General features: G+C 55.0%; 2 protein-coding genes across 2 annotated transcripts; both read right to left on the bottom strand.

The window, feature by feature from the left end:
- Positions 1-378: 378 nt before the first annotated feature.
- LOC143694488 (maestro heat-like repeat-containing protein family member 6) lies at positions 379-6,267 on the bottom strand. The gene is made up of 14 exons (XM_077181105.1): positions 4,737-6,267; positions 4,496-4,642; positions 4,186-4,334; positions 3,806-3,953; positions 3,378-3,565; positions 3,151-3,288; positions 2,773-2,887; positions 2,462-2,599; positions 2,040-2,216; positions 1,758-1,913; positions 1,502-1,603; positions 1,095-1,197; positions 951-1,007; positions 379-688 (listed from the first exon to the last, which is right to left on the bottom strand). The coding sequence occupies exons 1-14, from the start codon at positions 5,139-5,141 to the stop codon at positions 483-485; spliced, it is 2,229 nt and encodes a 742-aa protein (XP_077037220.1). The 5' UTR covers positions 5,142-6,267; the 3' UTR covers positions 379-482.
- A 4,159-nt stretch (positions 6,268-10,426) lies between these two features.
- On the bottom strand, positions 10,427-19,022 carry LSS (lanosterol synthase). The gene is made up of 22 exons (XM_054636185.2): positions 18,896-19,022; positions 18,572-18,749; positions 18,359-18,497; positions 18,173-18,281; positions 17,659-17,780; positions 17,273-17,369; positions 16,377-16,512; positions 16,088-16,196; positions 15,672-15,790; positions 15,199-15,296; positions 15,064-15,091; positions 14,454-14,510; positions 14,200-14,271; positions 13,492-13,542; positions 13,186-13,335; positions 12,755-12,851; positions 12,461-12,566; positions 12,170-12,235; positions 11,685-11,765; positions 11,227-11,397; positions 10,845-10,923; positions 10,427-10,758 (listed from the first exon to the last, which is right to left on the bottom strand). Exons 1-22 carry the CDS (start codon positions 18,910-18,912, stop codon positions 10,567-10,569), a joined length of 2,274 nt encoding a protein of 757 aa, XP_054492160.2. The 5' UTR covers positions 18,913-19,022; the 3' UTR covers positions 10,427-10,566.
- Positions 19,023-23,279: the final 4,257 nt, after the last annotated feature.

A 23,279-nucleotide genomic window follows, 5' to 3' on the forward strand; every position in this document is an offset into this window, starting at 1 on the left:
TCTTCCTCTCCCTTTGTAGGGAAGGACCACTGCTGTGCTTTCAAGGAATCTATTCTTGAATAACTTCCAGCATTCCAAGCTCCTTTGCCCCCAGTGGATGCTTGCCATGGAATCCCTCACAGCTGGACTCAGGAAATACTGAAGTTGACTCTTCTAAAATCCAGGCTCTTTGTCCTACTGCTGACCTTCAGTGTGCTCAGCAAGACCCTTAGGTCTTTCACAATGCTGTGAAACCAGACCTTCAGGGCAGGGACCTTTCCAGCCTGATGTGCTTTGCTTCTCTCTGCACAAAACGCAACACAGAAAAGAACGGCAGGACGGGGCCTGTGTGCTCCAGGGCTCAGGTTTTGATCCACTTCAGCTCCACAAAGATACAAATGAGGTGAAGAAGCTGAAATGTTTATTAATGGCAAAGCTGGGGAGAAGGGAACAAGCAGGTTCTGAGGGCCGCAGAGAGGGACAAGTAAAGAGGGAAGGCAAGCTCAGGCTTGCCCAGCATCAGCTGGGCCTGGAGCTTCAGCTGCTTTCCTCTCATCTCCGGGTTGTCTCCTCCTGCATGGGATCTGCTGCTGTCCTGGTTGTCTCAATCCAGAAGATGAACTTAGTGATGTAGCTCTTTCATCCAACATGACTTGAACGATCAGGTTTGTGTTGGAGGGGCTCTCATCTGTGCGAAGGGCTTGAAGGGCTGAAACAAACAGAGGCACGGTCAGAGTGAGGAAAGCCCCTGAAAGGACCGGCCCACTCAGCTCTTGCCATGGCCTGAAGGAAGCAGGACACAACAAGGATCAGCTAGAAGGTGCTGGCCATAATGACACATCTCTAAAAACATCTCTGTGCTCTCCTGATGCAGCCCTTCGTGTGCACAAGGAGAGGAGCCCGCCGCAGCCGGGGCAGGGATTGCAGCTTCCCCTGGCAGCTCCTACTGACACCCCGCTGGCCTCACTCACCCTCACAGATGAGCTGCAGTTCCTCCCGCTGTCCTCTCATGAGCATCCCGGCAATCCCTAGGAACACAGAGCCTGTCACGGCCCCTGGCCCGGATCCTGAGGCCATGGGGAAGGGAGGGAGCAAGAGCCGGCTTGGTGGCTCACCAATGGACCTGACGGCCGCCTCTCGCAGGGGCTCCTGTGGGCTCTGCAGGTACGGCAGGGCCAGGTGCAGGTGCTCGGCCGCTCGGCACCTGTCCTCTGCCAGCTGCAGAGAGCGGCAGGGTGTGGAGACAAAGGGTCGATGCGGGCCCTGCCCCTGGGCCGGGCGCTCCCTACGCCCTCGCCCTTCCACAGAGCCCTGAGGCCCGGCTGGTCTGCACCAGCCTTGGGGCCAGAGGGGCCTGGAGAAGAGCCCGCATGGCCCAGGGAAGGGAGCGGCGTGTGGGGCGCAGGCTGGTGCCCCCGCCCGCGACACTGGGCAGGGGCCACAGCTGCCAGCACCACAGACTGGGCGCCGTGGGCAGGCGACTTCTCCAGGCATCGGGCTGGGGATTCCAGCCTCTCCTTACCACGTGCTCGGCAAAGATCCACGGGTCGTCCATCTTCAGCAGCTGTTTGAGATCCCTTCTCTTCAGGAACTTGACTGCAGTCAGCAGCGTTTCCCGAGAGGCCTGCAGAGCATCAGAGACCCAGAGATGGCACCGCAGCCCAGGGCACAGGACCCGCATCTCTGTGCCAAGGCCAGGAGGAGGCTGGAGCCCGTCAGGTGCCAGGGGTGGGGAGACAGCTGAGCCCCCTCCCATGGGGACAGCCAGGAGGCCTCACCTGTGCCACACGCCGGTTCTCATCATAGCAGTGGAAAAAGAGAGGGAGCAGGCTCTCGCTCACGTGAATCTTCAGGGCCTTTTTTCCCTTTTCCACTACCGATTCCATCACATCTTTGTAGAGGCCAATGGAGAGCCACTGCACATGACTGTTGTCCTGTTGGAAAGGAAAAAATTCAGCACTGGATTCTCCAGGCCCCCCTGTGCACAGGCCCAAAAGGCCACAGGGCACCACACTTCTGGGCAGCACCCAGGGGCCATGGCTGGGGGCACAGAGCCTTACGCTGTCAAAGAGGGGCCGGAGCGCGTCAGCCAGTTTCGGGGCTGTGGGGCAGGATGTTAGGATATCCTTGTTCAGCAGTATATTTGTGAAGACAGACAGACTCATCTTGACCACCTCTATGTCTTCATTCCTCAGGAGATCCATGAGGGGTTCTGACAGGCTGCACATTTTTTTGGCCTATGTGGAACACAAGGCTGTGTTGTGAATCCATGAAAAGCTTCACCACCAGCACTGCTCCAGCAGTGCAACCCCACCTGCCAGCCATGGAGTCTAGAGGCCGAAGGCCTGTCCCAAAGCACTCAGGCAGCACAACAGCCACACTGGAGAGCTGGGAGCAGCTGCCACAGCCCAGCCAAGCCCAAGGGGCTGCTTGCCCCAGCCCCACGCTGCCAGCACAGCTTCAGCTGCTGCCTCCTTCTCACCATTGAGGGGTCTCTGCTGAGCACCATGAGGCCTTTGAGTGCCAGTCGACGCATCTCCACGGACTCGCTCAGCAGGTGCCTGGTCAAGATCTCCAGGATGCTGTTACCCCATTCACTCAAGTCCAGGCCATCCAGGACCTGAAAGGCACAGAGCAGGCACAGAGGTGCCCAGCTGGCAGGAGCTCAGAAGTGCACAGGGCCCAGCCAAGGCAGCAGCAAAAGGCACAGGCAGTGTCCCAGGCAGCTGCAGCTACCAGAGGGCAGAGGGGTGGGAGGCAGCACAGCCAGACAGCGCTGGCCATGGGGCTCACCTCCACCAGGAACGCCAGGGCAGCCAGTTCCCAGTCTGATTCCTCCCTGCTGAGCCGGCAGACCAGGCGCAGTGCAATGCAGGAGCAGAAAGGTTGGCAGACACGGCGCATCTCCCTGGCAGGGAGAAAAAGGCACCATTGCTCCTGGGCCGGGCGGGCAAACCTCTCCCAGGGCAGACTCACAGAGCTCTGATCTGCTCCTGAGCACCCCGGGGGTGCTTTGGGAGGCGGCCATTCCCGGGCACCCTCCTGTGCCGGCCTTTTCCATTCTGCTCATCCCTCCCTCGGTGACAAGGCCCTGCTGCCCATGACCACGGGGGATTGTGTGGGGCGTTGCGGGCACAAAGGAGAGGGGCGGTGGGCAGAACGAGGTCTCACCTGGCCAGCAGACCCACTGCATAGTGGTGGGTGTCAGCACGGAGCAGCGTGTCCCAGGCACACTTGCGTTCCAGTGCCATCAGTAAATTCAGACATTGCAGATGGTACAACAATGCCTTCACAGTGCTCACTACAAATCTGTGTGCAGAGCAAAGACCGGGTTACGCTGGGGCCTCGGGCTTCAGCCCTGGGGACGTGGGAGTGACAGGAGGACTGGGATGGAGCACCTGTTGGGGTTGGCGGCAATGCCATTTTCATCCTGACATTTCTTCCAGAAAGTATTTACTTCCTCTGACACCTGCTCTGTACTGGTGAAAACTTGGCACAGCAGAGCCACAAGGAGATGGGGGGAATATTCCACAAATGGCTCTGGGCACCAGGGCAGGCGGAGAATCTCCCAAATCACCCTGGTTGCCTGCAAAGGATAAACCATCTAGAGACAGCACTCAGTATCAAGTAGCAAGGCCTGAGCATACAAGGGAGAGGCCAGGGGAGACACAGGGGGAACAGCCGGCCTGGCACCCCTGAACCCTGCCCCTAAGCCAGGTGTCAGCCCAGTGCCTGAGGCAGGCAGATACGTTGCAGTGAGGGAAAGGATGGAGAGGCACTGGAGAAGCAACCTGCATACAAGCAAAGGCCAGTTATGGAAACTCACAGCCAGGGCGAATACATCCTTATTGTCCCCATCAGAGGTGTACATTTTTTGCATTGGCCAGCCGTCCATCACACAGAGCAGGATTGGTAGCACCTTTTCTGTTGTTGTTCCTGACGAGGCTATGGTCTTCCATATGATTGCAGCACCTCTGCAGGACCAGAGCTGTGTGTCATGGGGGACTCAGCCAGGACACTGTGGCCTGGGCAGCCACAAGGGCTCAGGTGACAGAGGGGTAGGGAGGGAGCATGTCAGGAGGCCTATGGGCTGACAAGCCAGGGCTGGGAAATGGAGGCTCCAGTAACTCTCTGCCTGTCTAGCAGAGCCCATTGGACTGGCTGCACAGGGTTAGGCCTGAGCCCTCAAGCAGGCAGGCCCTGTACCTGTCACATGACGGGGCACAGCGCAGCAGGGTCACTGCCACATCGGTGGGGTGTGCCTCAGTCAGCCGCAGGATGTCCATGAACAGCCAGTCGTCTGGAGGCTCATTGGACGCCAGCCTCTGGTGCATGTTCCTAACAAAGCCTGGCACCTGCAAAAGGCACGGGGAGACTTGGAGAGCTGCCAGAGCAGCAACTTGCCCTGCTTGCCCTGAGAAGCGCTTCCCCTTCCCACTACATTGGGCCGGGCCCCAAAGGCTTGAGGTGCCACGCCACTCCTGGGGACACCCAGCCCTGGCCACAGGCTGCTTACTTGACTTGGACTGGAGACTACTCTCTCCCCAAACTGATCCAGGCTGGGAGCAGGAGGTATGCTCTGAGGGGCTGTGGGGCCAGGCTCTGCTGCATCCTTGGTGAACATGGCGATCATCTCTCGACACCAAGGGAGGTTTGTAAACTTCTGCAAAAGAAGGAACAATAGGGAAGAGAGGCACGATCCATGGAGTGCTCCAATGGTGATGCTCGGCTGAGAAGGAGGGGATGGCTCTCAGTACCTGGCCTACAGAGTGCCAGCAGCTACGGGCAGGATCTAGCCCTTGTGTCGGGTCCTTGGCTGCATCTGGCAAAGAGCAAGGAATGCCAGAGCTGAAGAGCTGCAGGCGAGGCCAGAGAACACAGCCCAGCCCTGCAATCTCCCCAGGCAGGGACAGCCCCAGGATGCCCCAGGCTACCAGCGGGGCCAGCCCCAGCCCCTCTTCTGTCCTATCCATGGGCATGTCCACAGGGAAGGGATGGCATGGGGCAGGGTGAAGCTGGCTGCAGGCCAGCCCTGTGTCCCAGCTCTTTGACTCACTCTGCTGCAGCAGCTGGAGCTGCTCCAAGTCAGCACGTCGCTGGAGTGCGGCACCACAAGGGCAATTTTCCACCTTCTTGGGTGGGGTGGGAGGTCTCTCTGCCATGTCTAGGTTGGGATTTAGGGCAAGTTGCAGGACAGACGCCTTGGAAAAGCTGCAGGGCAGCAAGGGCTGCAGCTGTGCCTTGAAGAAAGCTACAAGAGAGAAGGCTTGGAATGGCCACAGGACACTAAGTCCTGCAGTCTGGCCTGAAGGCCTCCTGCCACAGTGACAGGAAACATCCTGTAAAGACTCTGTGTCAGCAAGTCCGACAGACTGCCCTTCAGGGCACCTGCAGCAGAGAAACCTTGGGAAGGCTATGGGTCAGTGAGCCCCACAGTCTGGCCTCAAGGTGACCTCCACAGAGAACACTTGGAAAAGCAAGGAACAATGTGGCTGTGTGGGGGCTCCTTACAGCACTGCTCTGTTTCACAGCGTGCACCGAGCACTGTGGTGTGGCCGTGGCATCACCAGCACCTATGGCATGACGTGTCACAAAGGGTCACCCTTGCACACTCTGTCCCATTCCATTCCATCCCATGGTGACCACAGTGCACTGAGTCACAGAGAGCCCCAGGACACACCTCCACGTGCCCTGGGGACACCCCCACCCCACCCAAACTGCCCCAGCTTGCAGGCAAGACCTTGCCCCAAGTGTTGAAGACACAGCCCAGCAGGAACTTTTGCAACGGCCCAAACAAGAAGCAGCTGCTGCTCTGCTCTGCCTGCTCAGGGCAGCAGAATGAGCCCCCACAGCTGCCAATGCAGCAGAGCAGGAAGGGCACCGGGGCCTTCCACAGGCCCTGCCACGGCCTCTTTGGGACCAGTCCCGGTGCTGGGTGGCCGGCACACTCGCAGGGGCCTCACATAGACACGGGACCTGTGGCCCAGAGCACCAATGCTGCTCTGTCCCCTGGGAAGTGCTGGCAGCAGCAGCTGTGGAAGAGTCCCTGAGGAGGGGGTGGGCATTCAACTCCCTCCTGGGGGAACAGGTGGCAGCTCAGCTGGCCAAGTTTTTGCCCTATCATCTTTATGTCCTGCCCCATGCTGGATTGTTCTGTGTTCATCTTGCCCACCCCCTCGTGGAGACCCTAGCACAAACCCATGGCTTAGGATCCCTCATCCTGCCCTGTGGAGTCCATCACACAGCCAGGCCAGCAGGAATGGATCCAGCACCTCCTGCCCAAGCCAGGCGCCGTGCTGGATCACGGAATCCCCCATGGCCTGCAGAAGTTTTCACAGGACTGCAAAGTTGATGCCAGCCTCGCCCTCGATAGCAGAATCCAACAGCTGGTACAGGCTGACGCTGTCCATGGCTGCTGCCCTGCCCAAAACCACAGCTCCTGCCCTGGGGGAGCAAGAGCCTTTGTGCCTGGAAGGATCCTCTTGGGTAGAAGGGGCAGTTAGCTGTGACTGCATGGCAGATGATGCCCAGCCAGCCACCCTCCCGAGAGCGTCTTTCTCTGGAGAAGGTGGATAGCTCAGGCAGGCACCAGACCCTCACACAGTCAGTTGATAAACACAGACCAATGGAGAAAGCAGGAGAGGCTTTTTGTATCAAAGTTCCAATTCTGTGGGTGGTTTAATAACAAGCACACTGAAGGCATTCAGGGATAGAAAAGCCCCGACCAAAGGAGCGTTCAGGGTTTATAAACAGTCAGGAGTAGGCAGGGTATCACAATCTGAGGGCCAATGGCTAAAGGGACTAGGGGTGGAAGGAAGGTGAGGTAAGGAGGAAACAACCAACGGGGATACAGTGGAGGAGTGTCTACAAGGGTAAGCCAATGGGGAAGCTAGAGACAGGGACCTTTCCAGAACTGGGGAGGAGAACAGGGATGATGTCATTGAGCTTATTAACATACAGAACCAGAGGAAACCAGAGGACTGTGGGGAAGAGTTTCAGGGTGTCTCTCAAACAAGGGTGTCCTCCCGTGGCATCCCAGTTTCCCCCTCACCCACCTGAGATGCTACATTTAGCCACAAGTCTTCTGTTCCTTCCTGCCCAAAATCTCAGTGCCTGTTCTGGAGGGACAGGAGCCTTCCTGCCCAGAATGGTTTTTGTAGGGTCAAAGGGGTGATCCGCAGTTTCCTTCTGTCCTGAGAGGAGGGAAGCCTTTGTCCCAGAGGGGATGCTGTTGGGTGGGTTAGGTAGGATATAGGGTGACATCTGGGAGCCTCCTTCTGTCCTGGCAGGAGCCTTCCTGCTCAGAGAGGATAGTGTTGTGTAGAAGATGTGAGCAGTCAGCAGGCTCCTGCCTCATCTTCCCCCTCAGAGAACTGAAGCCTGAAGCACATCCCCATCCTCAGGCCATTGCTTCCTCATTGTCTCCCATTGCTTGGCAGTGCTGCATGCTCAGCAGTAGTAAGTCATAAAGTCATTGAGTCATTGCACCCCCTTGCCACAGACAAGGACGACTTCCACCAGACCAGGCTGCTCCAAGTCCCATCCAACCTGGCCTTGGACACTTCTAGGGCTCCAGAGCAGCCACAGCTTCTCTGGGCAGCCTGTGCCAGGCCCTCAGCACTCTAATAGGGAAGAATTTCTTCCTAATATCCCATCTAACCTTGCCCTCTGGCAGTATGAAGCCATTCCCCTGTTGTCCTGGCCCTCCAGACACTTGTCCAAAGCCCCTCTTAGTCTCTCTTGGAAGCCCTTTAGGCACTGGAAGAGGCTCTAAGGTCTCACTGGAGCCTTTCCTTCTCCAAGCTGAACACCCTCAGCTCTCACCCTTTCCTCACAGGAGAGGGCTCAAGCCCTTGGAATATCTCTGTGGTCTACTTTGAATTTGCTCAAACAGCTCCATGTCCTTCCTGTGCTAAGCCCCAGGGCTGGAGGCAGTTCTGTGTCACAGCACATGTCACAGCACATACAGCAGTTGAGACAGCCACCATACACAGAGCATCACCACACAATTTCAGAAAGTTCCAACCCACACAGAGTAACACCCTACCTCTTCAGCAGGCTGCAAGCATCTGCCCTTCTTGTTTTTCAGCCCAACCTTTTATCCCCTCCTGTTGATGCACTGCACCTGTGTGCCCTCTGTTCCCTTTGGTGGTTGCTCAGTGCCCCTGGGCACTCCATGGCTCATTGCTGTCAGTGCTGCTCACCTGCTTTTCATAGCTGTGCCCATTGAGGATGAGGCTCAGCCACAGCCCCACTCCCAATTACCCCAAACTGTGTTCCTACAGCTTTGCAGGTGTTCAGGTCTCACCCTGAACCCCTGTCCTTCTGCCCACGCTGTGGGATCTAGGGGTGAGCACCCATGGCCGAGGTATGTCCAGCTCTCACCCACCAGTACCCACAGGTCCTCCTTGGCAGGGCTGCTCTCAATCCCTTCTTCCCCCAAGCTAGATTGATGCTGGGGGTTGCCCTCACCCAGGTGCAGCATCAGCACTTGGCCTTGTTGAACCTCATGAGGCTTCCATGGGCCACTTCCGGAGCTTGTCCAGGTCCCTCTGCATCATTCAGTCCTTCAGGTGTGGCATTGCACCCTCAGCTTGGCATCATCTGCAAACTGGCTGAGGGTGTTCTTGATCCCTTCATCCATGTCATTCATAAAAATATATCACAGTATTGATCCCTGTACAGACCCTGAGGGTCACTTGCCTTCTCCTAGTGTACCATAACACTGGAAGTCCATGTGGGACAAAGTGGGTGGCATCATGTCAAGAGACAGTGCTTAGGATCACCATGGTCATGGCTAAATCTTTGATCTCTTTTTATTGCATGTAAAAAAACCAGTCTGCATTTGTATCTCTCTTTTCATGTGCTGCAACTCCTGAGAAACACAAACGGATTTCTTCCAAACCAGAAAAATAATCTCAGAAAGTTTTCTTGGAAGTCTGGGGTTGCCACCCAGGATGTCAGGTCCCAAAACCATAGATCAAATGACTCCAGATGCCTGGGATGAATCTTGAATAGATTCCAGAGCTGAGAGTTTCTCCAAAGGAGAAAAAATCACCTCAGGTAACATCCTGGGAATAGTCGAGGACTGATACCTGGGATCTCTGAAATCAGAAATCAAAACACTCTAGAAGATCCCTGGGAAGAGTGTCAGAGGACTCCTGGAAGAAGCAGTTTCTATCAAACAAGAATTGTACTGAATGTATCCTGAATCTCTTTGATCTCTTCTGCAGAGAGAAGTGCTCAATCCAAAAATCTGCAGTGCTCAATCCAAAATTGCAGCTTGGAGCAGATTTTAACAACAGGTGAAATCCACACAGCCACGTCCTCTCAAGACACATCACTGCATGACACTTGAATAATTCAGTTTCAGCAAGAAGGAATTTAAATGCAGAGTAATATCACAGACAGGTGTAAAGATGTCCATAATTTGGAAAAGGCAAACAGGGCTGAGTTGAGACAGCCTGAGCTGATTCTTCTTAAATCAGTAAGTTTTTCTGTCTTGCTTATCTGCATGAGCATAAGCAGGAGGATGAGGGAAGTGATCATTCCCCTTTAGTGAGCTGCTTCCTTGATTACATTTTTCTGTGGCTAAATGCATTAGAGGAGGCACAGGCTCCCAGCATGGTTTGGTGGATATGCTGCTCATACATGTGGGGACAGGCAACCCAAGCCACAGGACGTGAGGCTGCTGTGCCAGCTCCCCTCTGCCTGGGACACACACTAGCAGACAGAAAGGAGAACACAGTGAAGTTCCTCTTGCATCACCCTTAGCAATTTATTATCCCATCTGACTTCCAGCTCTGACAATGACCTGTGAATGCCCCACAGCACCATGGTCTGAGTTGGAGGAAGCCTGGAGCCCTGGGGCTCAGGCTGTGCCATGATGCCAACCACCTCAGAGCTTTCTGCTTCAGCTGCCCCTTCTCCAAGGGCTGCTGGTGACTTCACCTGGGGAAGCTAGGTGCCACCAGCTGGGGGACAGAACAATAAGAAAATTAAGCAAAGCAGTAAGAAAATTAAGCAAAGCACTCCTTTTCTCACACATCTGGGGGAGGACAGGTGTCCTTCCCCTCCAGCACAGGCTCCAGGGTAGAGCGAGTAACTCAAAGGCCATCGCTGGCACCCACAGTACAGAGGTCAGCTCAGCAGGGATTGTGCAGTGCCCCCCAAGCCCCAATGGTGGGCACAGGGGAGACCCCAAATCCCACACTCTTGGTATAGACAGACAGCCTGTGACAATAAAGGCAGCCTTGCAACCCAGGATGAGAGTCTGTCCAAATGTGGAATACAACACAGCTCGGCAGCTTCATCTGATCTTCAAAATGGTCTGAAAAGGCACTTCACTCCCCATCTGGGGATGGAGAACATACCTGGAAAAAACCTTAGAAAGGGAATGTTTAGAAGAGGTTCAACAGCAAGCAGAGGCTCTGCAGCACCGGCACAGCACCCTTCCCTGGCAGAGGCAGCAGTCCACATGCTAAGGTCAGCATGGAGCTGTCCCATGCAACACACACCGCCACGGCCCCGTGCAGACTCGGGGATCCAAGCCAAGTCGGGGGCCGTGGCATCCCCAGCGTCCCAGGTTCAAGCAGACAGGGCTCCCTGCTCCTCCTGGCCTGCCCCAGCCGAGGGGCTGGCTCTGGCTGGCAGCTGCCCAGCCAGGGGGCTCTTAGGATGCAGCCGGCAGAACCGCCCCAGCGTCCAGATGGGGAAGATGTTGCGGTACGCGGTGTAACTGATGGCACACGACTTGTTGAACACCCCTGCAATGTTCTCCTGGGAGACAAGCAGAGAGCAGAATGCTATGAGTGACAGGGGCCTGCTGCACGTTCAGGAACTTCTTGGAAAGACTCAAGATATACCTGAGGCCAGTCCCCGTTGGGCAGCTGCTTATCCATCAACACTTTAATGCCCCTTTCCAGCACACTGATGTCGGGGTACCTACAAAGCACAAGGGAAATGTAAGCATCTTTATCCAGACCATCTGCAAACCCTCATCCACATGTCTGGGGAGCTCAACCACCTCCAGGCTGCCCCGAGCTTGCCTCAGGCATACTGAGTGCTTTGGGAAGGGCTCCCCACAACCCCAAGACACTAAATATTATGAATACAGCACCATTTTCCCAGGCTAGAGGCCTGCAGTCATGATCAAAAGCTTTGCTTTGCACTGGGTCACATCAGCCAGGCCCAAGGCCACCCAGCCCAGCTTGATCTCTTTTCCCTGAGCACTGGGGCTACTCTTACCTGACAGCCATGAGCCCCAGCAGGGCCCAGCAGGTGTTGTGGATCTGTGACTCAGCACTCTGCACGTATGTGCGCTGCTCGCAGGACTCGAAATCCTCTCCCCACCCTCCATCTGCCATCTGCTTGGAGATGAGGAACTGGCAGGCCTGGGCCACCTCTTGGCAGACAGTCCTGCAGGGATGGGGGCCAGAATCAACACAGGACTGGGGACAGAGAGTGTTTGGACGCCCACAGTTCTCAGCTCAAAAGAGAAGCAGTGCCCATGGCTGGGACTGCCCTGACTTTGAGGGTGAGGCAGCAAGTGCCTTGGCCATACTGCAGGCACAGGATTTGGGAGGAGCAGTCCCTGAGGCAGGAGAGTCCATGCACAGCCAGGGATCCATCCAGCCCCACCACTGAGTCCTACCCTGGCCCAGGAGGTAGGGTAGGGGTAGGGCACCCAGACATTCCCTTCTCACCCGTTGTGGTATGTGTGCTGCATGCTGGCAAACGCCTCCAGACCAAACCAGGTGCCATAGGTGAAACAAACCCCCCAGCTCCTAGGAAGAAGAGGAGAGCAGCACTGTCAGGGGTGCAATGCCCCAGGGAGAGGCAGGCTGCAATGCAGCTGTGTTCACAGAAGAGCAGAGCCAGGCACAGAGCTGTAGCTTGCCTTCCCCTATGACCCAACCATGCCCAGTCCCACCAGCACCTGCTCCCAGCTAACTCAAGTGTCAGCTGAACTGGGACCACAAGGAGCTGGAGCCACCCCAACCTTCTCTGGGTCTTCATCTGTTCTACCTGGGCTGGAGGGAGAGTAACTGAGAGCAAAGCACAGCAGCTAGAGGAGGATCAGCCCTTCCTTTCCCTCCCACAGATCCTGCCAGCCAGGAACGCTTGCCATGATGATCCCTCTCCCACTGGGGCAGCCAGAAGGAAATGGGGTGCTGGCAACACCACCTACCCTTCCCAGGACCCATCCGCTCGCTGCTTCTTGCGACAGAAATCCAGGCCCTTCTGCAGAGTCTCCCTGGACAGGAAAGAAGTCATCCACTTCAGAAGCAGCTCAAACCCAGTGTTTGCTTCACTGGGGGCTCCATCAGCCCCTCTGAGGCTTGGATGGGTCCCATTATTGGAGGGCACAAGAGACAAGAGCATGCAGACAGGCAGCTACATTGTTCAGGAGGCCATGGCAGGCAGCTTGGGACAGTGAGCCTGCCTTCTCCCCTGCCCAGCTCTCATCTCAGTGCCTCACCTGATCTCCAGGGCTCGGTGCTCAGGGAACTGGCTCTGGAAGTGTCTCAGTGCCTGCATGACAGCTGATGTGCATTCCACGTATGTGTAGTCAATCATGATGTCACCTGCCAGCAGGCAGTGGGTATCAGTGCCACAGCCCCTGTGTGAGCAAGCCTGCAGGCCAGCCACTGCCAGCCTGTCCCAGAGCCAGGGCACACTGATCCCCTGCCAGGCACCCGCTGGGCATGGTGAGCCCAGGCCACTCTGTCCCTTCTCAGTGGGCAGGACAACCAAGCCCCAGAGCTGCCCTTACCAAACACCTCCGAGGGGTTCAGCAGCTCCAGTAAGTGGCCTCCTCGCTTGGTTTCATATGTGGCAAAGCCTCCATCCGGGTTCCTCATGCTCAGCAACTGCCCAGACAAGCAGAGAGGGGGGTGGTACAACCTCAGGGGCAGCACTACTCCAGTCTGGCCCCAAGCCAGCTGGGAGGATAAAGTCAGACCTACAGGTCTATGGGGCAGGCAGAAAACCCAGGTCTCAAACCACCGTGACAAAGCAAGCCCAATCTAGGCCATCACATGACATTAGGTGACACAGGCAGCTCTGAATCACAAGAGTGCTGCCACACCAGGCCTCACACTAACTCAGATCTAACCAGATCTAATACCAGATCTAACAATTCCTTGGGCTTTGGCTTCTCTTACAGTCTTGCATGTCCCTTGGCCTAATTTTTGCAGCTCTTACCACATTCACAGCATCAAAGAGGCGCTCAGCAGGCACAGGCTTGGCTATGAAGGGACACTTCTCCTGCAGCAGCATTACTGCCTTCAGCCCCTCTGCTGTGCAGTCTGCCACGATCCAGCCGCAGTCCCGCGTGCTGAAGGGGAAGCCACCCTGGAAAAGGATCAGGTGGGCTTAGGGAGCAGGATCACTTTCCCTCAGCCACTCTATTCTTGGAAGAGAGCAGGTGCTGCCCCTGATTCCTGTTCCCTCTGCCCAAATCCCTGTGACAGTGATGAGTCCTTGAGAGACCAGTGCCAGCCATCGTACCTTGTTCATATGGCGGTAATACTTCTGGTAGTCAGGTGGGTTCTCGGGGATCTGCAGGAGACAAGCAACAAGTGAGAGCAGCCTGGAGGTGCCTGGCTGCAGGATCATGGGCTGAAACCATTGCAGGTGGTTTTTCCAAGTGGAAGTGGACAGTACCTGCCTTCCACTGAGGGAAGTAGACAGGAAAGAGGTCAGCTCTGGAGCAAGTGTTTCTAAAGCCCCCTTTGGGAGCTTGCCTGCCAGGGAACCATCTGCTTTCAATGCAGCAGCACCACAAACAAGACTGGTGACTGCATATGCATCTAGCTGTTGGTGACAATGACCCTCACCTTGAGCCCCTGCTGGCCTGGCGAGCAGAAGCTGAGCTCATACAGTCGCTATCGTACAGTCACTATCCAATGATCCTGGGTTTCCCAGAAGGGTACCTCAAAGATGAAGGGCAAATAAGCCTAAGCTCTCAGTTTTCCAGCCCCTCTAAGCTCAGGCAGACAACCCAAGCATCCCTGGGCCTTGCTAAGGTCCTCTCCAAGCTTCAAAGATGGTTCCCTGAAAACAGGGAGTAGAAAACAGGAGGCTGGGCCTGGGACTTTGCTAGTCAGCCCTTCAGAAACTCTCTTCAGAAGGCAACAGATGCATCCAACAGGGTTCTGAGCAACAGCCAGGCCTGCACAGGCAGTGTGTGAGACACCACTGACCAGCTCTGCTCACCTGGGAGAACTGGAGGAATCCATGGGCGTTCTGGAGGCAGGAGGTGAATTCAGGCATCTCCTGGGCTTCTGCCTAGAAATAGAGATGCACAGTGAGCAGTCAGCAAGGGGCTGTAGCCAGCCATGCTTTCCCAGCTCAGTCACACCATGCCAGGCCAGAACAGAGCTCCAAGGGGGTGCACAGCAGGAGCTCTGGTACTTGGGGACTCATGAGCAGAGATTATTTTCCCAAGGCAGCACTGAAGGGTGTATTACCTCCAGGAAGGCTTGGATGGCAAAAGCAGTATCCCAGAGCTGGGATCCATTTGTGCCCTGGAAGAGAGAAAATGGATAGTGAGAGGCAGATGCTAGCAGCAGCCTGACCCAGCTGTGGGGACTATGGGACAGCACATCCCTCCTGCATTAGCCCCAACAGCTCCTTCCTATGTCATCCTGTGCTGGCACAGAGAGGACAGATGCAGCAGGTCAAGGGACAGCAAGGGAGCACAAAATGAGACAGCTGCTTCTGTCTGCTCTGAGCATAGCCAAGGCAGGAGAGGTGGCTAGCATCAAGGAACAGCAGGACACAATGGCTCTGAGAGAAGCAGAGCTCAGCCTGCACTGAGAATCAGGGGCCTGGCTTTCTCCTGCCCTTCTCTCAGGACTCATGAGGATGGACAGAATGCCACAGGGAGGCAAACTAGCAGGACAGACAGTAGCCCCTCCTGGCACAGCTGGGGGAAATGGCAGTGAGAAGGCCACCAGGCACTAGAGGTGAGATGCCAGGAGCTCAGGCCTGGGATGAACACTCTATCCCATTACTCCACAGGTTGCCCCAGCACACCAGGGTCCCTTCAGTCACAGCTGAACTCCTACAGCACTTCACCTGCATCTTCATGCCGTCGAGGCCCAGCCTGTGGGAGGAGAGAGCACAGTGCTGCAGCACAGGCACAGTGGGAGCACCAGGAGGCATGTCAGGAGTCATGGTGTGCTGTGCCAGATGGACACACTCAGCCCTTACCAGAGATAGTCAGGGATCCTGGAAACATGCTCCTGAAAAGCTGGAGAGTCCTTCCCTTCCACGAACCAGCGAACCAGCATGTTGATTGTCTTGGAGATCTGCCAAGAGGAGCACTGTCACTGCTCTGGAAAAAGCTTCTTCCAGCCCCAGAAACATACATCCCAACCCACTCAACACAAAGCCATCCAGAGGTTTCTCAGCCTTGATCCCAATGTGACATCACCCAGCACAGCTGAGTTAGCAGGGCAGGTGCCATGAGATCATCTCCCTGGACCTCAAGGAGAGATACTCCTCACCAGGGCCACAGCTGTCCCCATGCCCTCTGCATCTCCTGTGCCCTGCTAGCCTTAAGCTCTTGAGCATCAGGAGCAGGAGGAGTTGAGCAAGACTTGGTGATTATTACATGCCACACCTGCACAAGCTGGTCCTTGAAGAACAAAGAGACACTAAAGGACTAAGAGCAAGTGTCCTACCGGCCCGATGCTGATGCACTTGGTGAATCTGTCATCAGCCTTGATGTGGTCATACAGCTCTGTGACGGCTCGCTGCCGCAGGTGAGTGCTGTGGTGAGCTTCATACATGTTCATGATGGCTGCAGGACAAGAAAGGGACATGCAGTGAAAAAACCCACCCTGTGCAGCCAGATTCACTTGCTGTGGCAGGCTGCACCCCAACTCACACAACAACCATCGACCAACAAGCATCAGGATGGAGCAAAGCTCTGCCCCAGAGTGGCCTGAGGACATGAGCACAAGGCCCTGCTGCTCTCAGGGATGGAGAATCCCATGGATCACATAGTTCCAGTCTCCATCCCAGCTGCAGGGCATACACCAGTAGCTGGTAGTAGACCCTAAGCCTCAGTTTTCCAGGCAGCAGCCCCTGCACTCACCGTAGGCAGCACCCAGCAGCCAGCTGTGCGGGGTGTACACGTCACAGGCAGCCACGTTGTTCCTCTGTGCTGGCCAGTCTATGCTGCCGTAGTCCTGCACGTACAGCTCCTGCAGCAGAGAGCAAAGGGCAGCCTGGCCAGCCAGGAGCAGCACCTGGGGCAGGCACTGCTGGGAGCTGGCTCAGACACCCTGCAGCTTAGGAGAGGATGGCTCACAAGAGCATGGCCAGCACAGCAGGTGGCCACAGAGCCATGTATCCTTGTCCAGTGGGATCAGCTCCCTCCTTACCTGCCTCAGGCTCTGTATGAGCTCGTCCTCTTCTGCTGACAGACGCTTAGCGTAGCAGTAGCTCATGGGAAGGTAAACCTGGCGGCAGTGACACCAGAGCCGCGACGGATGCGCTGGAAACCATGTGGGAAGCAGCCTGGTTGCAATAGAGACAGTGCTGCTGTGAGGAACAAGGAAGGCCAAGGGCCACTGGAGAGATGTTGTGTGGAAGAGCAGGGCAGGCCTTTCCTTGTCCCCTGCAGTAAGGGATATACACACAGCCTGGACCTGCTCAGATTCCCGCTCCAACAGGAGCATTCCCCTCCTGACACCACTCCAGGCCCAGCTGACACAGGGCAGGGAGGACCTCAAGCTCAAAGAGGAAGGTGAGAAGCTAGTTCAATCACATGGGATGTTGAAGGCAGAGGCCTGCACTGACAGTTAATGGCATTTGCTGACAAAGCACCAGCAGCCCTTGGTACTGTGCAGCCCCCAAATTCCTCTGGGGATAGTGTCAGACACTTTCCATCTCTGACACCCAGCAGCCCTCTGAGTATTCAGAGAGGGTACAAGCAAGGTTTAGGGCTGGCAGCCTCACATGTGGCTGTCCCTTCCTGCTAGGGCCCAGTTCTGGCTGCTGGAAGATACTGGTGGCAGGCAGGGAACACATGAATGTGTGAGGGATCCTGTGGGAAATGCTAACAGGGCTGTGCTCTGGCATCTCCCTTGGATGCAGTGTTCAGTGCTATCCACCTGGCCTGCTGCTGGCTCTCAGCTGACAAGCAGCCTGAGCACCTCCAGTTCCTGGCTGTAGCTGGAGTTATACCAGCAATCACCAGCACCTGGCACAGTTCTGGGTGGAGGCTGGTGGCAGGACTGACACCAGCTCCTCTCTCCACAGTGAGGGGGGCACATACCACATCTCTGGGAGAAGCGTGTTCATTCCCTCCCAGCTGTAAACGTTCAAGACAGCCAGCCAAAACTTGCCCCAGGAAGGGATTCCCACAGCACCTCCTGCACAGAACAGTAGCAGCTTTCAGGGTTAACACAGCCATGCCAGCTCCCAGCTTTCTTCTCTGTGTTTGGGAGCACATTACTCAGGCTGGGATACATGTCCCAAAGCAAGGCAAGCAGGCAATGGCACAAAAATGCAACACAGCTTCCCATCATTAATTGATAATGCAGTTGCCACGAAAGGCAAGTAAGAACAACAGTTCTTCCACTGCCTGGCAGCCCTCAGTGCTCCCTACAGCCCTCAGGTGTGGCCAGACTCTCTCACCAGTGTACCAGCCTCATGGCTGACCTTTGCTGTGCAGGTTGACACGGGCCCGCACAACGTCAGGGTCATCTGGTCCGATCCCCAGGATCCTCAAGGCTACGTAGTTGAGGGCTGTGCCAAACACTGTTGATTTATCTTCCACATGTCTGTCAGAAGCATACACAGAAACACCACATCCATTAGTCAGCTATTGCCATTAACCAGACACAAGCCACTGCACAGGGCTGTCTTTGTCAGGGTGAAGTGGGATGCCAGGGGTGAGTTTGGAAAAGAGGGACTGACTAATAGAGGAGTAAACATTGCCCTGTCACACATGTTGCTTTGGGATATAGTGCCCCAGAGGAGATGTGGCCAGACTTCATGCTATGGCCACCTCTGTGACAAACAGTGTACGTGGAGTGCTGCACGAGCAACTCCAACCACCCACAGCTATCACACATGATGAGTCTCCCTCCCTGAGCCTGGGCAGATCTGACAGCAGCTCTAAATCCTGCACCTTGGAGCTGCCATCACCCAGAGAAGCATCCCTGGTACTCACAAGCCCCAGCCTCCGTCCGGGAGCTGCACAGAGCGCAGGTAGCGCACCATCTCCTTCCGGAACCCCTCGGGCAGCTGGATTTTGGCCGTGTGGCAGGTGATGAGGAGACCTGGATGACCAAACAGGCCGGCACTGTAGAGAGCCGAATCCCAGGGCACTCACCCGTGGACAGGTGCCCAGGCTTACCTGGCAGCAGGAACAGCGGCCCGCCGTAATCGCCCGCCCAGTGCCCATCCTCGGCCTGCAGCGCCGCGTAGAACCGCATCCCGTTGCGGGCCGCGTCCCGGGCCGAGCCGGCCGCCGGCAGCGTCCGCAGCGTCGCGCCCTGTGGGGAGACAGGGCCACCTCAGCGGCGCGCCCCGGGCACGGCCCCGCCGCCCCGGCCCGGGCCCCCCGCACCGTGTCCAGCCCGAGGCTGTGCTGCTCCAGCGCCGTCTGCGCTCGCCGCTCCGCGACATCGCCTTCGCCATCGCCCAGGTAGCGCCAGAGCTGCCGCCCACCCTCGCAGCGCAGCCGCCAGGCCGGCAGCTCCGTGGCCGCCGCCGAGCGCCGAGGGCCGCCGCGCCGCCGAAGCGCCCTGCCGGACACTGGCACCGTAAGCCGCGGAGGCACCCCGCTCCCGACCCCACCGCCGGGACCCCGGTGCTCGCCGCCACCGCCGGGATCCACCCAGTGCCCCCCGCCAGCGCCGCTGCCGCTCTCCATCCCAGCGCCGGGACTCACACGCCGTCCGCCGCCATCGCCGCTACCGATCCCAGCGCCGGGGCCGCGCCGGCTGGTCCCACATCGCCTCACGGGCGGCAGCCAATAGCGGTCCCCGGCCCGCCCCGGCCGGCCCCCAGCCCGCCCCGGCCCGCCCCATCTCCCGTCCCCGGCCCGCCCCATCTCCCGGCCCCGGCCCACCCCATGTCCTCCCGTCCCCTCCCGTCCCCTCCTGCCATGGGACATCGCCCCGCCAGTTGCCGAGGGTCGACCTCTCACTCCCACTCCGTCTGCCCGCGGCACAGGAGTGCCATCCCCCTCACAGACCCTGACAGCCGAGCCGTCCCTTTGGGTGACAGCGCCAGCCCCTGGAACGACTGTCCCCGCCTCCGTGCCTCCCCAAAGTCCAGGCGTGTGGTTTCCATCATTAATGGAAATAACAAAACAACGCCGGCCCAGCCATGGGCACAGTGGGGCTGGAAGATGTGTCAGGGAGCAGTGCCAGCCATGGGCACAGTGGGGCTGGGAGATGTGTCAGGGAGCAGTGCCAGCCATGGGCACAGTGGGGCTGGGAGATGTGTCAGGGAGCAGTGCCAGCCATGGGCACAGTGGGGCTGGGGGGATGTGTCAGGGAGCAGTGCCAGCCATGGGCACAGCACACCCTGACGCGGTGTGCCCACGCTCTCGCTGCCCCCGTGCTTCCCCGCTGCTGACTCACAGTCCTCAGCTCTGCTTTCCCGAGGTGTCAGGCACTCCAAACACCGGGGCCCAGCCTGGTGAGGAGGGCAGTGGCTGGCAGGGCTGACACCCATAAAACACCGTGTTGTGCTCTGCAGGTGAGTCAGGTATCCTCACTATGAACCCTGCCCTGGTCCCTCCAGCACGGTTCGGGGGTGTCACCTTCATGCAGGTAATGCCGTGGGACAGCAGTCCATGAGAAGATGGCAGAGCTCCTCCTGTCCGGTCCCAGAGCTCCTCCTGACATGTCCCCATCTCTCTCCTGACACCCATCACTGCCTTCCCAGGCCAGTGAGCAAGAGGGTTTGTACCCCAGATGCTGTACTTGCTGTTGGAAGGGCTGGGTGGACATTTAATATACACTTGTTTAAATGGAGTGATAAATTCCTTTCAGCCTTTCACAGTGACCTGGTTTCTCTCATCCCACAGAGGTGGCACCAGACCAAATTAAACTGGCAGAAAAGCCCCTCCATGTCTGTGTAGTGCCCAGGGACAAAAGAGCTACTCACAAATGTGGCACCCATCAACACCCCAGGACAGGAAGATGACTATTAATACTTCTATAATCATTAATACTTACAGTATATAATGCACAGTAGAAGTTTAAATTAAAGTACTCCTCTTCTAACAAACAGGTCTTCACTCATTTCACGTCCAGAATAACATCAGGGATTATCTGGAGAGGATACAGTGATTTTATGTGAGAATTACTGAATTAATTTTTTATTAATTTTATAAACTAGGCTTAGATCACTCAGTTCAGCCCTGGCTGTGTTCAGAAAGAGCAAAATGTTTTTTGGATGTGGCTGGACTTCTCCTGGAGGGAGAGTGGATGGGGATAATATCTTTGACTTGTGTCTCATCCCACTGGTCCTCAGTAGGGAGAGCTGTGCTGCTTCTCTTGCACAGTTTATATGAACAGAGAGAACTCTAGCAGTTCACTGACATGGGTGTTGTGTTTGAGGGTTAATAGTCTATTTATTTTTGGGTTAAGAAAAAAAAAATTCCATAATGATTCTGCCTGAAATGAGGTTCATGAAAGTATCTACTTGTCTATGGGTGCCAAAATCTTAAGATAATTTATAGTAATATTTGCCTAAGGGGAGTGATGGAGGATGAACAACTTGGTTTTATTTTTCTGTCTCTGTACAAGTCAGCTGCATCAGAAATTTTTACTAATTGCCAAATTCCTGTTACTTAGGCATTGTTTTCACCCATGTTTTTCTGTGTCTGATCTCAGCTGGATTCAGCCAGGAACTAGCCCACCTCTGGCTGCTGTGTTTGGAGGTGCCAGGGAACCTGCTCCCTGCAAAGCTGCTGTGTGTGCTGGCACTGAGAGTGCAGCCCTGCAGAGGCAGAGGCACTTTCTTCCCCCTCCCACCCAAATTCCTCTGCTTTCATGACTTTTTTTGTCCCAGTTCAATGACCGCTGGCATTTGTCTCATGGTCTGGCAGAGCCTGGCGCCACACACACCCGAGAGACAAAGAAATAGGCTGTCTTTTCTCCTGGAATGAGGAGCCCACATTGTGAGGGAGACAGGCAGAGGGCTCAAGTGTTTTGCTCAGCCTTGGGCACTGAAAAATGCCCTTGCTTCTTTAAACGTATCAGCCCAAAGCTCTGGCAAGGAAGCTCTGACCCTGAGGAAAGGAGCCCCAAGGCTGCACTGTCCTGTTCGAAGATCAGAACATGAATTTTAAAATAACAGAAGCAGCTCTTTGGGCAGCACTGAAAGCACAGCTCACAGCCCCACACTCATATCCAGACCTTCTGGACTGTCACAGGCTGGGTTAGGGATGATCCAGGCCAGGAGAGCAGTCTTTGCAAAGGATATGAGCCTGGACAAGGATCAGGAAAGTCTCTTGGAGCTGCCCATTAGCAAAGGCAGAAAAGGGTCAAGGTTTCTGGTGTTCACATCTGATCCTGCTGCTCCTTCCCATCCTATCAGGACATCATTCCAGATCATCACCTGTAAAATACAGGAGTCAGAATGATTTGGGGTGAAATGGACAGCAAGAACCACCAGGAAAGAGAATTTCAAGACTTCAAGTTTTGATCTGTCAAATGATACTTTTTCTGTTCCATTTTAAGGAAAGGTCACTCTCCAGAATGACATCAGAATATGGTTTAAGGAGATGAGCTAGCACCTTGTCTCTGATTAGAAAAGGTTTACTTTAATGCATTTTTTGGCTGAGGACTGAGCTAGAGATCTACCAGATCAAATTGCTATCGACAGAAAAATGCTGTCTCTTTCCTGCTGACAGAGAGCCCTATTTATAGCCAGCTCTTACAGGAATGCAAGTACTCTTGGAAAAAATCAAATCGTGCAAAATTGTTGACAAACTACCTCCACACTAGAAACACCACTACTAAAAGCATCCCTGCTGTCCCTGCTAGTCCCACCAGAGCACAGATAACTGCTGTAGTTTGCAATGCCCAAAATGCAAGAATTTTAGTGGTCAGGCAAATATTTAGAGTCAACATATTCAACCTTAAAGGCAGGGAAATTATTTTTCCCCAAACTGGTGTTTGAGCCTGTTACAAAAACTTTCATGAGCTGATGTAAGGAACTTATCAATGTAGATGGTTTTTTTTTACACCAGTATGTGAAGTTTTTTAAGCAATGTGGTTGGTGTTGTATCAGTAGATTTGGGAACACAGGAACTGCCAGGGAATATGTCTGTCCAGCAACAGGGTTTAGATAAAAGTGCATTTAATGCCAGTTCATGGTGGCCGCTAGGGCTGGCAGGGAACATGTGAACAAGTTTTGTATTGAGACCCCATTATAAAAAAGTTTGAGATAACTTTTCAAAGTTTCTAAAAAGAAAAAAAAAAATCTAAAAAATCTAGTGTGAATCAGTATACAAACAATAACTCATCTTTTTTCTGAGTTTTGCATGTTGATTTACACTTCCCTTCTCAGAATTGCTTCAAAATATTTGCAGTTTCACCTGTCTCTGGTGTTAGGCGGATATTTCTTGAACATTTTAACATTTCTTGAACAATACACACAGAAAAGTATAAGTCTTATGCTCCCACTGACTGCAAAACATATTTTCATTGATACTTTCACTCCCATGGTATAAATGGTTTTGCACAAGCAGCAAAGGTTTCAGTTTTTTGAGTGGCATGTTTGGTGAAGCTGAGTGAATTGAAATAACCTTATTTTCCCTGTCTGGCCTGACTCTACAATCTTAAAGCAGTAGAAAGCAGAAAAAAGCGTGTTAAATATTAATAGTGCTCAGTAAACATAGTGAAAAGATCAGACGTACAAGGAATGCTGTTTTTGCATACTCACTGTTCAGAGCAGAACAGCAGCTTTAAAGAAAGCATTCACATCTTTGAATTGCAAGCTTGGTTCACAGAACATTCTGTGTTCTGTGAGTCAAAGGAACAGAGAGTAGGCATTCTATCTTTGAAAAATATGAACAAATAAATGGCACCATAACAGATTTATTGGTAATGCGTAACAACTGCGTCTAGAGATGATCTCCGTTTACTGCAATACATTTTGAAACGGGGTATACCCCTATGTACGTGTCGCTTATAAAAACTGGCTGATTGAAGTACCAGCAGGTAAAAAGGAGAACAAGGGAAGCAGGCGGTGTTTCCCTGTCCCTAGGGCGGCTTTCCAACGGCTCCCGCGCGGGCCTTGGGCCGGCTCCCCGT

The sequence above is a fragment of the Agelaius phoeniceus genome, chromosome 7, assembly GCF_051311805.1.
Source record: "Agelaius phoeniceus isolate bAgePho1 chromosome 7, bAgePho1.hap1, whole genome shotgun sequence".
Classification (NCBI taxonomy): domain Eukaryota; kingdom Metazoa; phylum Chordata; class Aves; order Passeriformes; family Icteridae; genus Agelaius; species Agelaius phoeniceus.